The sequence below is a fragment of the Podarcis vaucheri genome (genome assembly GCF_965113315.1).
Source record: "Podarcis vaucheri genome assembly, chromosome: 17".
NCBI lineage: Eukaryota > Metazoa > Chordata > Lepidosauria > Squamata > Lacertidae > Podarcis > Podarcis vaucheri.
This window is the reverse complement of record NC_138755.1, coordinates 4891952-4907359: the sequence shown is the minus strand read 5'-3', so window position 1 is coordinate 4907359 and position 15408 is coordinate 4891952. Positions and strand designations below refer to the sequence as shown.

The 15408-nt window shown below is 45.7% G+C and overlaps 1 protein-coding gene across 2 annotated transcripts; it reads left to right on the top strand.

Moving 5' to 3' along the window:
* The first annotated feature begins 274 nt into the window (after nucleotides 1-274).
* LOC309522590 (uncharacterized protein) lies at nucleotides 275-15159 on the top strand. 2 transcript variants are annotated; one of them, XM_082205972.1, is made up of 13 exons: nucleotides 275-477; nucleotides 928-1006; nucleotides 1288-1532; nucleotides 1989-2125; nucleotides 3658-5476; nucleotides 5684-5852; nucleotides 8193-8449; nucleotides 9511-9641; nucleotides 10617-10854; nucleotides 11074-11209; nucleotides 12658-12905; nucleotides 14031-14167; nucleotides 14263-15159. In XM_082205972.1, exons 1-13 carry the CDS (start codon nucleotides 417-419, stop codon nucleotides 14527-14529), a joined length of 3924 nt encoding a protein of 1307 aa, XP_082062098.1. In that variant the 5' UTR covers nucleotides 275-416; the 3' UTR covers nucleotides 14530-15159. The 2 variants fall into 2 exon arrangements, with proteins under 2 accessions (XP_082062098.1, XP_082062097.1); XM_082205971.1 differs by having other exon boundaries at nucleotides 928-1099.
* The last annotated feature ends 249 nt before the right edge of the window (nucleotides 15160-15408 follow it).

The window sequence follows — 15408 nt, the reverse complement described above, 5'->3', positions numbered from 1 at the left end:
GGCGCTTCCCATATGTTTCTGGTTGCCCACTGTGAGACCAGGTTGCTCGGACTAGGTGAGGCAGGTCCAGCAGGCTTTCCCCATGTTCTTATGTTTCTTGGATTCCAGCTCCCATCTGCTCCAGCCAGTGCTGGGAACAGCAGCATCTTTGAAAGAGAACTGCATTCAAGGGTCAGAAGAGGTGACAGGAACACTGAACTCGAGTCTTAAGGCATGCTAGAATTCAAAGCAGTTCTCAGAGTTCTATGGAGTTGATGTCACAGGTGAGTCTTTTGTGAGCTTAAATGTTCCATCCCAGACAACTCATGTGCTGACTCCCTGCCTCAGTGGGGCCTGTGGATTACACTACCTCTTCTCATCTTCCCTATGAAGCACCTTTATGATCCCAAAGCCTCCCTCTGCCATAGAGAGGAAGGATGGAGCTTCTCCTTGGGCTCTCTGCCCTTTTCCAGTTGTTTTTGTCCTCCTCCACCACCTGTAAGTGACCACAGTCAGAGCTAGCACACTTGAGTTCTGCTCCCCATGTTATGGGAAGCAGAAAGGCTTGTGCAACCCAGAAACTCTTTAGGATTAAGTGGTATAACTGAATGGGAGGTTTCAAGTACAGAACATTAGCCCCTGGCAATGAACTATGTATAAAGCTCATATTTTTAAAAAGAAAAAGGTTCCATGTGGCGTTCACTTGCACAGCCAACTAATTCATTTAACTAACCTGTACCATATTGAGGGAGGGTGTGCAATACTGGTTTACATTAGAGGCTAACTCTAGAACTGGCCTGGAGTGTTGGTGAGCCATCTAAGGCTCCTCCATTGGGGTTAACCACCACTCAATATCCAAAGCCCCAACTAAAGCATGTATTACACATTGTACCACAGTCAGGATGCAGGGAATGGGAGATCCTACAATATTCTACTGTTCCTCTGTAGTCTGTAGCATCCGGCATCCCTGGACGAATTGGGACAAGTCTCCCTCCCCAGACGAGAGAGAAGCCCTGGAAGCACCATGGTTAGTGAACATATTTGGCAATGGCAAAAGGTGCCAAGGAGTTGTCCTGAGCAGCTGGTGGGTCCTGACAGCAGCCAACTGTTTCCTACTGATGTGAGTAATGTGAGAGATTGGAAGTGCTTTTCTCCTGATGGAGTGCTAGCTCTGGTCCTAAGATGGTTGGTTCTGAAATGAAACAGAGTGCCTGAACAATGAACAGGCTGTTGTGGAGTAAGGTCTCGCCATTAAGGATCTGATAGCTATGGTTGATTATTAAATGACCTTCCATGTTTGCCTTGCAGGCAGCCGAGCAATGTGGAATTCACTGGCGCTCATGGTCGTTTCAGCACCAAGACAGTGAGCCAGTTCATTTCACACAGGGGTTTCAGCTCTTGGGAGGCACCACCCAACAATGACCTGGGACTCATTCTGCTTGGCCAGCCAGTTGATTTAAGGAAGCCAGACATATGGCCAGCTTGCGTCATTCGGAAAGAAAAACCCTATGACACGCAAGAGGAATGTAGGATTATTGAGCGGAGACACGACGGTGAGTTTGGAGGTGCCCTGTCAAGGTCTGAGGGGGTTGTGCTAGTGGGGAAGGTGACCACAGCCCAAAGTCATAGGTACTCATAAGTCTGCAAGTTATTGAAAAAGACTAAGTGTATGTGTCACATCTGTTAGAACCACTATACTCAACTAATGTGTATTTGGCACATAGTTTAATATATTGAGAGTGTTGGGGTGATTATTACTCAATTATATTATTGTATAATTATATTATTATATGATTATATAAATTATATATCTTAGGGCTATGGAAATATTAGAAAAAATATGGTCAGTGAAGGCTTAGAAGTTAGAGAAGGCTATGTAGGAGAATTTGATTTTTTAAAAAAACGCACGCACACACACGCACAGCGCTGAGACTGATGAGTGCTGGAGTGGATCCCTGGAGTTAGGCTAACAGGCCTTGCAGTTTATAGTCATCTCTCCATCTTCACAGGGTCCTTCAGATGGTCAGTGAAGGAGATCATTGTGCATACTTTGGTGACATCGGAATGTGCCAAGCAATGGCCTGACATAGGCAAATCATGGAACTTGTGTGTTTCAAGAGAGGCGTCTAATGACACAAACTGCACGGTAATCCCTTATGAATGGATTCAGGGTCGATTGTGTGAATGGGGACACACACACACACACACACTTTACACCAACCCTAGTAAAGGTAAAGGTAAAGGTAAAGGACCCCTGACAGTTAAGTCCAGTCACGAACGACTCTGATGTTGCAGCGCTCATCTCGCTTTACTGGCCGAGGGAGCCGACATTTGTCCGCAGACAGTTTTTCTGGGTCATGTGGCCAGCATGACTAAGCCGCTTCTGGCGAAACCAGAGTAGTGCACAGAAATGCCCTTTATCTTCCCACCAGAGCGGTACCTATTTATCTACTTGCACTTTGACATGCTTTCGAACTGCTAGGTTGGCAGGAGCTAGACCTGGCCACAAAAAACCCTTCCCATTGATCACGTTGGGGAGGAGGGATTAAACAATGGCCACTTGCACATAATTTTTTGTCCAGACCACATCTCCACAACAGAGTCTATGGGGTGCTTTCTGGTAATGGGGTGGATATGGGGTGACTCACTCATCAACCCATCACAGCTCATTACCATTTGTATATCAATCCCACACAGGGAGGCCTGATAATAGGGTGCACAGCATGTGTCTGTATCTCTCTGACTTCATGTTGTACGCATAAGGCTCACAAAAGGGAACATGGGAAACAGGTAGAAAGGGTACTTTGTACAGAGAAGAAGCCTCTTGTACAAAGCAGCCTGTCTCCAGAACAACCCAGGAGCTTAAGCATTGCTAACATTTCTTCTCTTCCTGGATCCCTTGCCAGGTGCCTTTTCTCTAGCAAATGGGGTACCAGGACAGACTACTTCACACAATGCTATTGCTGTTGTCATATCTCTTTGCATTTTGTGATGCAGGAAGATGTGTTAAGGCACATCCCTATTGATTTGGGGTCCTTGTTCAAAATTCAAAAAGGAAGCTGCATATGAGAAGGGCAGCACTTCCCTCATACTTCAGCAACGGCCAGCAAATTGTGATTCTGTATTCCAAACCAACTCTACCTCATCAGTTCTCTAGTGGGTGCCCATTCTATACTTCACTTTTCTAGTCACCATTTTGTGTATGTGGGAAGTTAGATCTGGTCTTATACTATTTGATAGGACCAATGTGATTAGAAAGGAACTACAATCAGCAGAGGGGAAGGAAAGATTGGCCAAGGTTTGGAAATACCAGAATTCTAATGGGATTTTTTTTAAAGTGTGAGTGTATAGGACACCAACAAACATTACCAGAAAGCACAAATAGTTATGTAGGAGAAATGAAGGGCGGGGATGACAGGGACACCTTTTCTTCATTCTGGACACATCCTGTCATGTTTCACCTGCTGGTGCGGACAGGAAACAGCACAATCAAACAAAATAATTGCCTCTTCATGCCAACTGCAGCATAGCTGAGGAGCTGGAAAAAAAACTACTGAGCTCCTATGCTTCCCAAGAGGCAGCCTTTCTTACTGCTTTTAGTGGCACAGACCCCTTTTTATCATCTGCTTTAGTTGTCTCATTCCATATCTGATTATCACGCTCTCTTTTCTGCTACAGGTGTCTGTAGGCAGTCCTGTGATTTGTCGTGACCCTGGCAGCGGGCACTGGGAGGTGATGGGTGTTGTGTCCCAGAGCTTACACGACTGCACAGCTCCTATCCTGGCTTCTCAGATTTTATCCCATTTGAAGTGGCTGAGTCAAGAAGGAGCACTAGGTCCACAACTGAAAGATAGCAAGACCACTAATGGTGAATTGTCTTCCCCAGCAACCACACCATTATATGCTCTGTCTGAAACAGGGGGAGAATTATCTTCAACAGCTGGAGAATCTGTAACATTCCCAACAGGCATAGTATTCACATCAACAGCACAAACAACCACACAAGTCCCACAAGCGTCTATAACACCCCCAATTGTGGAACAAGAATCTGAAGCATCTGAAGCAGTTGGACCTGTTGAACCATCAGAAGTAGCTTTGACATCCAACCCCCCACTGTTGGATTCTGCCTTTACAAATGAACTCTCATCGCCAGAAGCTACAAAACCATTGACTGTAATACCTACAACTTCAGTGCACTCTGCATCGGCACTCAATAGACTACAGTCAGTAGTCACAATAGTTGCAGCAGATAATCACGTAAATTTGACAACATCCACAACAATTCAGAAAACATCCACAACAACACAGTCCCTCCCCAATATCACAACACCCCAGGTAACACTTACAACTACCAGACAGTCCCCATTTTTATCATCTTCAACAACTGGACAGACATCTACAATGGCCAGAGAAACATCTTCTGTAGTGTCTTCCACACTTGAACATCTATCTTCTGCAACATCTACAATAGCACTAAAATCCACAACAACGCAGAAGTTGTCCACAACAGCAGGGCAGTCGCCCACAACAACAGGGCATTCGTCCACAACAACAGGGCATTCGTCCTCAACAACAGGGCAGTCGTCCACAACAACAGGGCATTCACCCACAACAACAGGGCAGTCATCCACAACAACAGGGCAGTCGTCCACAACAAGAGGGCAGTTGTCCACAACAACAGGGTATTTGTCTACAACAGCAGGGCATTCGTCCACAACAACAGGGCATTCGTCCACAACAACAGGGCAGTTGTCCACAACAACAGGGCAGTTGTCCACAACAACAGGGTATTCGTCCACAACAGCAGGGCATTCACCCACAACAACAGGGCAGTCATCCACAACAACAGGGCAGTCGTCCACAACAACAGGGCAGTTGTCCACAACAACAGGGTATTCGTCCACAACAACAGGGCATTCGTCCACAACAACAGGGCATTCGTCCACAACAACAGGGCATTCGTCCACAACAACAGGGCAGTCATCCACAACAGCAGGGCAGTCGTCCACAACAACAGGACAATCATCCACAACAACAGGACAGTCATCCACAACAACAGGGCAGTCGTCCACAACAACAGGGCAGTCATCCACAACATCCTCTACAACCAACCAAATATCTGTAACATCCACAATACACTCAACAGAAATGTCAGCTGTTGTACAACCACATATAATAATAATACCTGCTACCACTTCACAGCCACAAACGCCTCCTTCAACAGCCGTAGCATTCATACCAGACACTTATATCAACCAAGGTGCTCCTGTTCATATTGTTGTAGCTAGGCCACAGTTCCCAAAGAGTAAACGCGAGGAAGGCCCATCTCCTGGCCCTTCCCTAGCATTACTTGCCCCACCTAGTGTAACCATAATGCCCAAATTGCAACTCCCTGTACAGGTAACGCTGAGACAGTGTGAGATGGGACTGGCATGGGATGCCAACTCCCATACCTACCAACTTAACAAGATGGCAGTTCTTACGGATCGCAAATTTGGTGAGTACATGTACTCCCCACCCCTGAAAAATAATAATAATAAGGGGGAGGTCTGAGGAACTGGTTATGTGTGTGCCACCAGTTGCTCCCCCATCATTCTGTCGGGAAATAGAGTGTACTGGATAATATTACTTCAGACTTCCGTTAGATAAACTGAGAACTGAAGGCAAGCAAATTCATTTCTAATATGTTGGTCTTTCCCTTCAGGATGTGGGCTGCGGCCTGGTTTTGTGCCCAAATGCCCAAGCTGCTCTGAGGCGGAGTTGGGGGAATTTCCCTGGGTTGTTGCTCTCACGCTGCCCATCCGGCATTTCTGTGCTGGCTCCATTCTCAACCCCTGGTGGATTTTAACCTCAGCCAACTGTGCCAACCTTATGTAAGTATCCTGTTATTCAGGTTGACCTAGTTCTAGATGGGTGCATTGTCTTGGTCTCTCTTTCTCTCTCTGCATTTTCAATTTTACAGTTACAGATAGGTAGCCGTGTTGGTCTGCCATAGTCAAAATAAAAAAATTCCTTCCAGTAGCACCTTAAAGACCAACTAAGTTAGTTCTTGGTATGAGCTTTCGTGTGCATGTGTATCTGAAGAAGTGTGCATGCACACAAAAGCTCATACCAAGAACTAACTTAGTTGGTCTTTAAGGTGCTACTGGAAGGAATTTTTTTATTTCAATTTTACAGTACACCATACACATTTTACCTTATACTATTTTTTACAGACTTCCCAACCTAACCTTCAGTGACATTCTAACAGAACCTTAGTTTGCTGCATTTCCGTTGTTTTCTACACCTTATTTTAATTCTACCAAATCCTTTGTTTTATTTTACTGTTGTTCAAACAGTTGCTTGCAGGCCAGTTGTAATATCATTCTTCCCAATTCAGCATTAAGCATAATATTTCCTCGCATTACTTATTTAAATCCTAGGCCTAGCTGGTAATTGCAAGCTTTTTCCAATTAATTTAACTTAATGTATTTAACTAAATAGTAATTAAAATTCTTCCATTCTTCCTGATACTCCTCCTCATTCTGGTCGCAGACTCTACCGGTCAGGTCGGCAAGCTCCGAAAAGCCCATCATCTTCATCTGCCATTCTTCCACAGTTGGTAGTTTTTGCGTTTTCCACTTCTTAGCTAGTAATATTCAAGCAGCAGTTGTGGCATACAAAAATAATTTAACATCTTTCTTGGGCAATTCCAAACCTGTTATTCCAAGAAGAAAGATTTCTGGTTTCTTTATAAATGCCTATTTCATCATTTTTTTCAACACATTATAAATCTTTTCCCATAAGTCTTTCACCTTGGGGTAGGTCCACCACATGTGATAAAAAGTTCCTTCTTTTTCTTTACATTTCCAACATAGGTTGTCACAGTTATGATAAATCTTTGCTAGTTTAACAGGGGTCAGATACCATCTATACATCATTTTCATTATATTTTCCTTTAACTTTGTACGCGTGAACTTAACCCCTTTCTTCCACAATCTTTCCCAATCCTCAAACATTATGTTATGGCCTATATCTCTTGTCCAATCTATCATTACTTATTTAACTTGTTCATCCTTTGTATGTCACGCCAACAGTAACTTATATATTTTAGACAGATTTTTAACTTTAGAATCCAACAACTCTGTCTCCAACTTAGATTTTTCAGAAGCAAAACCATTTTTCTTATCTAATTTATACAATTAATTAATCTGGTGGTAGTGTAACCAATTTTAACTTATATTTAACTTGATAAAATGGTAAAGTTTGTATCCTTCATTATCCTCCAATAATAAATCTGAATATCTCAACCATTTGATTTCCATATTTAACTTTTTCTGAGCCTTCGCCTCCATTGGTGAAAGCCATCTGGGAGTTTTCCTTTCTAAAAGATCTTTGTATTTTATCCAAACATTGTACAACGATTTCCTAATTACATGATTTTTAAATGCATTATGGGCCTTTACCTTATCATACCATAAATATGCATGCCATCCAAATACATTGTCGAATCCCTCCAAATCTAATACATCAGTATCTTCTAGTTGTATTCATTCTTTAATGCAGCAAAGCACTGCTGCTTGAAATAGATTTTCAAAACTGGTAGGGGAAAATCCCCCTCTTTCTTTAGAATCCGTAAGTAATGTTTGTTGAGGGGGAGGAAGGGAAAGGAGAATGTTAGCCGCTTTGAGACTCCTTAGGGTAGTGATAAAGCGGGATATCAAATCTAGACTCTTCTTCCTCTTCTTCTTCATTTAAAAATGCTGAATTTTATTGTATTATTATTATTATTATTATTATTATTATTATTATTATTATTATTAATACTGCCCTTCATCCTAGGATCACAGGGTGGTTTACTAGCATGCTAGAACAGTATGCATTTTTATCCTTCTCAGTGATTTCCAGACTTGTGCTGAGTTGTGCCTTAAAAAGTTACCCAGCCACCACATTGGAACATGTATTCATCATTCTGTGCCCACTGAAGTAGGAAGTCCTTATGTAGCATTAATAACCTTCCCGCCCCAAATATATGTCATTTGTTTTACATGCTGTGCAGGTGTTATGGGGCCACAGAAGCACATTTTATTTGATTGCATTTTATATAAAGTTCACAGTTCATATAATAAAAGTTCAAATAACAACAGTATCTACAAGAGAGTGCTCGATACCTGCTTCTGCAACATGTTGTGTGTGGTCGCTGAAGCTATTATGTTGCTGCATCTCTGTTTCAGAAAAAATTCAGAAGCTTTGGCCCTGGTGCAGGCTGGTCTAGTTGACATCTCCAAGGCAACGTACTCAGTGCAGACCCACCAGTCTCTGACGCACCCAAACTGGTTGCAGCACAGGGACCTTCACAACCTGGGCCTTTTGCAATTGGAGGAGCCACTGGAATTTGGTCCCCTTGTTGCACCCGTGTGTCTCTCAGACAAGGCAGATGCAATAGGTGACTTCAGAAATTGTTGGCTACCAGGCTGGTCTGTGCTGGAAGGTGAGTGGTGCACTTGCTTTCTCCTTGTACACTGTGATCTGAATTGCACAGGGAGGGTCTTTCTTAAATGACCTTGTTGGTTCTTCCAGTCTCTGTGATTCTGTGAGCAAGATTGCATATCAGTTAGTAGTTAGGGTCCCCAGGCTGAGGCTTGGAAAAGATACTCAAGAGAGATAAGTCTGTCTGGTTTTGTGCAGGGCCCTCTCATGAAACGATGCATAAAAGGTATAATGCCAGTGTCACATCACTCTTGCAGGCAGCCAGAGAGCTGTCTTATTGTTTCAGAAACAGTGGTGCCTCGCAAGACGAAAAGAATCCGTTCTGTGATTCTCTTCGTCTAGCGGTTTTTTCGTCTTGCGAAGCAAGCCCATTGAAGGATTAGCGGATTAGCGCTTTTAGCGGCTTTTAGCGGCTTTTAGCGGCTTTTAGCGGCTTTTAGCGGCTTTTAGCGGCTTATCTGCTGATTGGATCAGCTGATAAGCAGCTTAGCAGCTTAGAAAAGGGGGGGGGGAACCAGCAGGAACTCGCAAGACATTTTCGTCTTGCGAAGCAAGCCCATAGGAAATTTGTTTTGCGAAGCACCCCCAAAACGGAAAACTCTTTCGTCTAGCGAGTTTTCCGTCTTGCAAGGCATTCGTCTTGCGGGGCACCACTGTAAGTCTGGGAACATCAACCTTCCACAGCTCATCTACATGGACACTCCTGTTCATTGTCCACTCTCTATCCCAATATTCCTTTTCTTTTGCCTTCTCCTTATTCCTCTTGCCCACTTCAACTTTCAGCCCTCCTGTTCCCATCTGCTCAATTTCTTGATCCTACTATAGGGGTGGGGAACTTGCAGTACTCCAGTTGCTAAGGGACTCCAACTCCCACTGGCCTCAGCCAACATTGTCAAAGGTCATGTATGATGGGAGCTGTAGTCTGGCAACAGCTGGAAGGTGAAAGGATCCTCATCTCTGTGCCCTGCTGGTGGTCATCCACTTGAGGGCATGGAGATGGATTTATGCTGCCTAACTTGAGGGCAGATGGTGCTACCCCCATGTGTTCTCTCCCTGCTGTAGGAGGCCCTGCCGTGCTGCTGAGACATCCCTTAGACATCCTGAGCGTCACCAGCTGCGACCAGCTTGGGGAGCAGCTCTCCAATGCCATATTCTGTATCAAGGCTCAAATGGGCCCAGAAGGAGTCTGCACGGTGAGAGAGAGCTTGGGAGTAGATCATCATTATGACCCACCTCCACCGCTTTTTGACTCGGTGCTGATATCAGCTGGCTGTGGATTTAAAAAGTCAGTCTCCTCACCCATTTGTTAAACTAAAGAGGTTAAAAGACATAATTCCTGCCTGCCACACATAGCTCTTTCAGGTGTACAACAGCACCTAGATATTGCATGTACTCTGTCTGTCTGTCTTTCTGTCTCTCTCATACTGCTATCATGGATCCAGTAGATGGGTATTTACAAATTAGCTTGTTACATGGTTTGCATAAAGTAGAGGCGGCATGTCGAAAGAGGAAGTGCCGCCTTGCCCTGCCACTGCCGCTACCATACCTGCTGCCACCAGTGTTGCTTCTCTACCTGCCCTGCTGCCAACAGCACCAATTTTGGGTGAGATATCACTGAAATTGCACAAGATTGTGCATGCTCCACAAGGTCTTGCAAAATTTCGGATGTGATTTCAGCCAAAATCGGCACCAGTACTAGCACCATTTCTGTGCCAGCAGTGGGGCAGGTGGGGCACCTGCAGGGCTAAAGCCTTGTGGGCTCCTGCTGTTTGAGGCAGCTACTGAGCCAGCTCTAGCATGAAGTGCCCCACAGAAAGCAGGTCAACTGCTGTTTGAAAGTGTTAAGTTGTGGGTGAACATATCAGACAATACAGCGATTCTTCAAACAGCTCTTGTTTATTTACAGGCCAGGACAGAACTGAACTGAAGGGTTCAGTCAGCCTGCTTATATAGAGCTCCAGTACAATGTAACTGTAACAATTTTCTAAAACTATCCAATCACTGAACTTCACTTTCGACCCCTTATTTGCATAACTATCTACAGTATCCCCCTGCTGGCCCAGGATGAGAACTTCAGTACATAACAGAAAGAGTGTGATGATTGGGAAGTTTCTTTTGTACCTTCTTCTCTTTCTCATTTTCTCTTCCTTCTCCCTCCTCGTATCCAGGGTGATGTGGGTTCTCCGCTGATCTGCCCTGACCCCCAGGATGGGGCCTGGCTTCAGCTGGGGGTGCTGAGCAGTTTTGATGAAGCCTGCTCTCGCCCCTATGTCTTCAGCAGTCTGCCCCACTACCTGCCCTGGTTGGAGAGGACCACAAAGGTTGCAGGGTATCGTTACAATCGCACAGTTCCTTGGAAACATCTGAGGCCTACAAAAAATCTTAGGCAGCTACAGAAACCAGAGAGTGAGTGATAGCTTGGAATTTCTCATGTGAGCTGCTTCAAAACACATGTCCCTTCTCCCCCAGGTCACTGTGGCCTGTACCTATGATGGTACAATGCCTTCTAGAGCACCCCTGAATGGCATTTCATGTACATTTCCTGCTGTTTAGAGTTAGCCTCCCTTGCTCTGCTATTGTCCTCTCCCCCACCACACACTGACCCAGCCTCTTTGACCTCTTCAGCCCTGGCTGCATGGATCTCAGCACAATTGTCCTTGCCCTGGCAAGTGCTCATCGCCACATGTGAGAATCAGAGCTGCGGGGGCTCAATTCTGAACCGCTACTGGGTTTTGACTACAGCACAGTGTGTTCAACAGACGTAAGTGATGCCCCCATTCTCCTGCCCTTCTTCAGAATCAGTGCCAAATGGGAGAAGCATGGTGGGCCAACTTAGGCCCACAGGCTAGAGGTTCTGTAGCCCTGTGTTAGGAGATCAGAGCCCATGCCCTTTGGGGGACTCTAGTTCATTTATCAATATTCACCCATTCTGTGCTACATGTTAGGGCAGGGAGACATTTCATTACAGGGTGAATGTGAACGAGGCACACCTATTTTGTTCACCTAGGCTGTAGGACATGGGTAGGCAAACTAAGGCCCGGGGGCCAGATCCAGCCCAATCGCCTTCTAAATCCGGCCCTTGGACGGTCTGGGAATCAGTGTGTTTTTACATGAGTAGAATGTGTCCTTTTATTTAAAATGCATCTCTGGGTTATATGTGGGGCATAGGAATTTATTCATCCCCCCAAAAAAAAATAGTCTGGCCCCCCACAAGGTCTGAGGGACAGTGGACCGGCCCCCTGCTGAAAATGTTTTCTGACCCCTGCTGTAGGATATAGCTGCCCAGAGGGCATACAGGAAAGGGAGAAGGCTGTACTTCGCAGCATCACCATTGAGCTCAGATAACATGAACAGAAGCAAGAAAAAGGCCCAGATTAGCTTTAACATAGGTCAACATCAAGTTTACCATAGTTTATGAAGGAGTTGTTACTTTGAATAAACTATGTAAACATAGCTGAGCCTGCTGCCTGCCCTGTCCCATCATTATGGGTCCTAAAGGTAAAGGTAAAGGTACCCCTGACCATTAGGTCCAGTCGTGGCTGACTCTGGGGTTGCAGTGCTCATCTCGCTTTACTGGCTGAGGGAGCCGGCATACAGCTTCCGGGTCATGTGGCCAGCATGACTAAGCGGCTTCTGGCGAACCAGAGCAGCAGCGCACGGAAATGCCGTTTACCTTCCCGCCGGAGCGGTACCTATTTATCTACTTGCACTTGACGTGTTTTCAAACTGCTAGGTTAGCAGGAGCAGGGACTGAGCAACGGGAGCTCACCCCGTCATTGCGGGGGTTTGAACCGCCGACCTTATGGGTCCTACCAAGAGCAAAAAAAATGAAGAACAAGAGACTATTCCCTGTTAGTGATGGCTAGTGCCCATTTGGGACTGGTAGGGTGGAAAGCAGGGAGGCCACAATGGAGTTGGAGTCAATAACAGCCAGCGCAACTGATTCTAGTTTTGTCCCCATCCTGCTCCCTGCGGAGTTCTGCAAGGGCAACACAGAGACTGAGGAGGAGGAAAAAGCAGGCGGCCAGTGCCATCACCTGAACTGGTTGTAGCTAAGAAGGCAGGTGGGTAGGGGCTTAGGGCAGACTGAGGTTGGTGGGGCAGTGCCCCATTTGCCTTAATGGACTAGCCTACACTATTCCCTTTGCCCTGTTGCTTTTCCTTTGACCCAAAACAGAGTTATTCCAGGCCGCTCTTTGCTGTTTGCAGGGACCCAGGAAACATAGCTGTCTTTGTGAGGCTGACACACCCCAAGGGCCACGCCAGAGGCATCCATGTTGCTGCAATTTACCCTTATGAGGAGACGACGCAGCACAGTCTCTCTGGCAGCTCCAACGTGGCTCTGCTGCTCCTCCAGAAGCCCATCACCTTTGACCAACATGTGGCTGCTATGGCATACTTCCCAAAGGAGCCCTGGGATAGCTGCAAAGTGATGGGTCTACAAATGATGCCATCTGGTATGCCAGGAGACTGACTGGGAGTGGGGTGGAGGGAGAGGGAGAGGAGAGAGGGACCTTGCTATTGTATAGGGCTGTATGCTCCAAGACTATTTCAAACAGTCTCTGTTCCTTAACATCAAATATCCCTTAGTACATTCATTTGGAAGCCCTGTAACGCTGCGTCAAGTTGCAGCATGATTTGTGCAGGCAGCCAATGGAGCTTGACCTGCCTTTTGCCCCCAACTACTCTGTGTGCGTGCGCGCGTGTTTGCTTACACACACACACACACACACACACACACACACACAGCTTGTGTGTGAACTGTAAGGATCAGCTGTGCTGAGTGGAAGTGGACAGTCCTTGAAGACACACCCACCACGGACACATCTACTCTCCAAATCTATATTCCATCAATCTTTATGCAATGGCCATGGCTGCCTGCAAAGAATCCTGAGCATTGTAGTTTGGCAAGGGTGCTGAGACTTCTCAGCGATGTCTCACAGAGCAAAAAATCCCCAAGGTTATCTGAGGAGAAGGAATGGCTATAAAATTAGTGCAAGTGTACCAGAAAGATGTTGAGAGGAACTCTTGACTGTCGCTGCCTCACGGCACCTCTTGTGTCTCCCTAGTAACATTTGTTAAATGACATGTTACATGCCATCATCATGCACATTGCAAACATCATCCAATGAAGTACAGTGAAAAAACACTGAAAGCAATGATGATATATCTCATGTCTTGGCAGTTGCAGGAGGGGACCATATGTCTGTGGTAACGTGTCCCTCACAACATGTAAATTAGGTCCCGTGTTTATGGCGTAGATATGATGAAAGCATATGGCTAAAAGTGTAGGGAAGTTGTGGATTTTTCAGTGGTGCTAAACTAGATTATTATTGTGGTGATGGAAGCAGAGGTGGGGTGCAGAGGGCACAATTCCTGAGACAAATTAGTTCAGGATAAAATGGTGTGATTCAGCGGACAAATGTAGAGTCCAGGCATTTGGGAGTCAAGGATGGATTCTGACAGGGTGGAGCTTTGGGCAGTATGCCATAGGATGGAGGAAGGATTCTGGAAGTTTTCTTTCCCAAAAGTGGGAAGTGAATTGGAAGCAGTTTGCTGGCTAATCACCCATCTTTTGACAGGTGAAATTGGGGCTGACTCCAGCGCATACCAAGTCAAGGTGCTGATGCCCTCAGACTGTGCCAAAGAATATCCTGGGGTCAATCCAGGCATGTACTGTGTTGTAAGAAATAGCTCTAGCTACCTGCCTGGTGCTGCTGTGAGTATCTCTCTAAACAGCCTCCAACCAAGCACTCATCTTCACACCTTGTGATAGGCCATTCTTGCTTCATTCTTTTCTTCTTCTTCTCCCAGGTAGGTGAGGGTGCAGCCCTGCTGTGCCACTTGGAGGCCAAGAGCATGACATGGAGCCAGGTTGGCTTGATGAGTGAGCCCTTTCCGGGATCCCAGATGGTTGTTCTGTCCTCCAGCATCACCTCCTATGTGGACTGGATAGAAAAAACATCCAGACAAGCCAAGCACCAATTATTCCTGCCCCGTGGGAGAGCAGCAGCCTGTGGACCAAGTAGCTGGATGCTCCTCCTGATCCTGTCATTGTTTAGGGAGGCAGAGTTAGGCTGAACACACATATTAGTGTGTTCTCATTCCTATTGAAGGTGCTGCGTTGGACGGTTCAGCTTCTGCAGTCGATTACCGGGTGCATGACTTTCCGTGCTGGAGGTGGCCCCGCTCTTCTCATCTCTGCAGGCACCATGGGATATCCACAACAAATCACCAGGGGAAGGGCAGTTGCTACAGTTGCCTCCAGCAGTGGTCTATCAAGTCTCAGCTGGGATGGCCCAGATGTGCACCTTTCCGGACAATGCCATCAACTAGAGGCCTGTCCCTGGGAATGAGAGTCTAGCAAGAAGTCTTGAGGCTACTGTGGACTTCTGCGCCAGCTATTGTTTCAGTAAATGAGCAAGTAACAAAAATGAGATGGAGATATTTCAAGAATATGTAAGGCATCATCCTAAGGACTTTAAGGGAGAAAGATAGAAAAACCATGTTAGACGTTCTGGAGAATTTTCCATACACTACATAGTCGACCCTCCAGATAGCTTCTGATTTGTGCAGTCTCCCGTTACTTCTCCGAAGCATGGTATTTGCATAGAATATGTGTCTGCAATTGGGAAGTTTAGCTGATATCAGCACTTGGACTATAATCTTATAATTAAAACTACGAATCAATAAAATAAAAATGCTCTCAAATACATTGTAGAGTTCAAGTCGGTATAAGGCCAATATAGGGCCTAGCACTGAAACTTCAAGCCCTTCTTTTCCTTGTTGGTGGCAAGGAAAAAATACGGAGGTGGGGCGGGGGTGTATGTACACACTTCCCAGATGCCATTATCCAGGTTTTAGGCAAGCATTCTTTGGTGAGAAACCCCAGCAGAGATTTACAACCACAAAACATGCAGCAAAGTAAAGCGTTGAAATATAGGCTCTCAGACCTTTAAA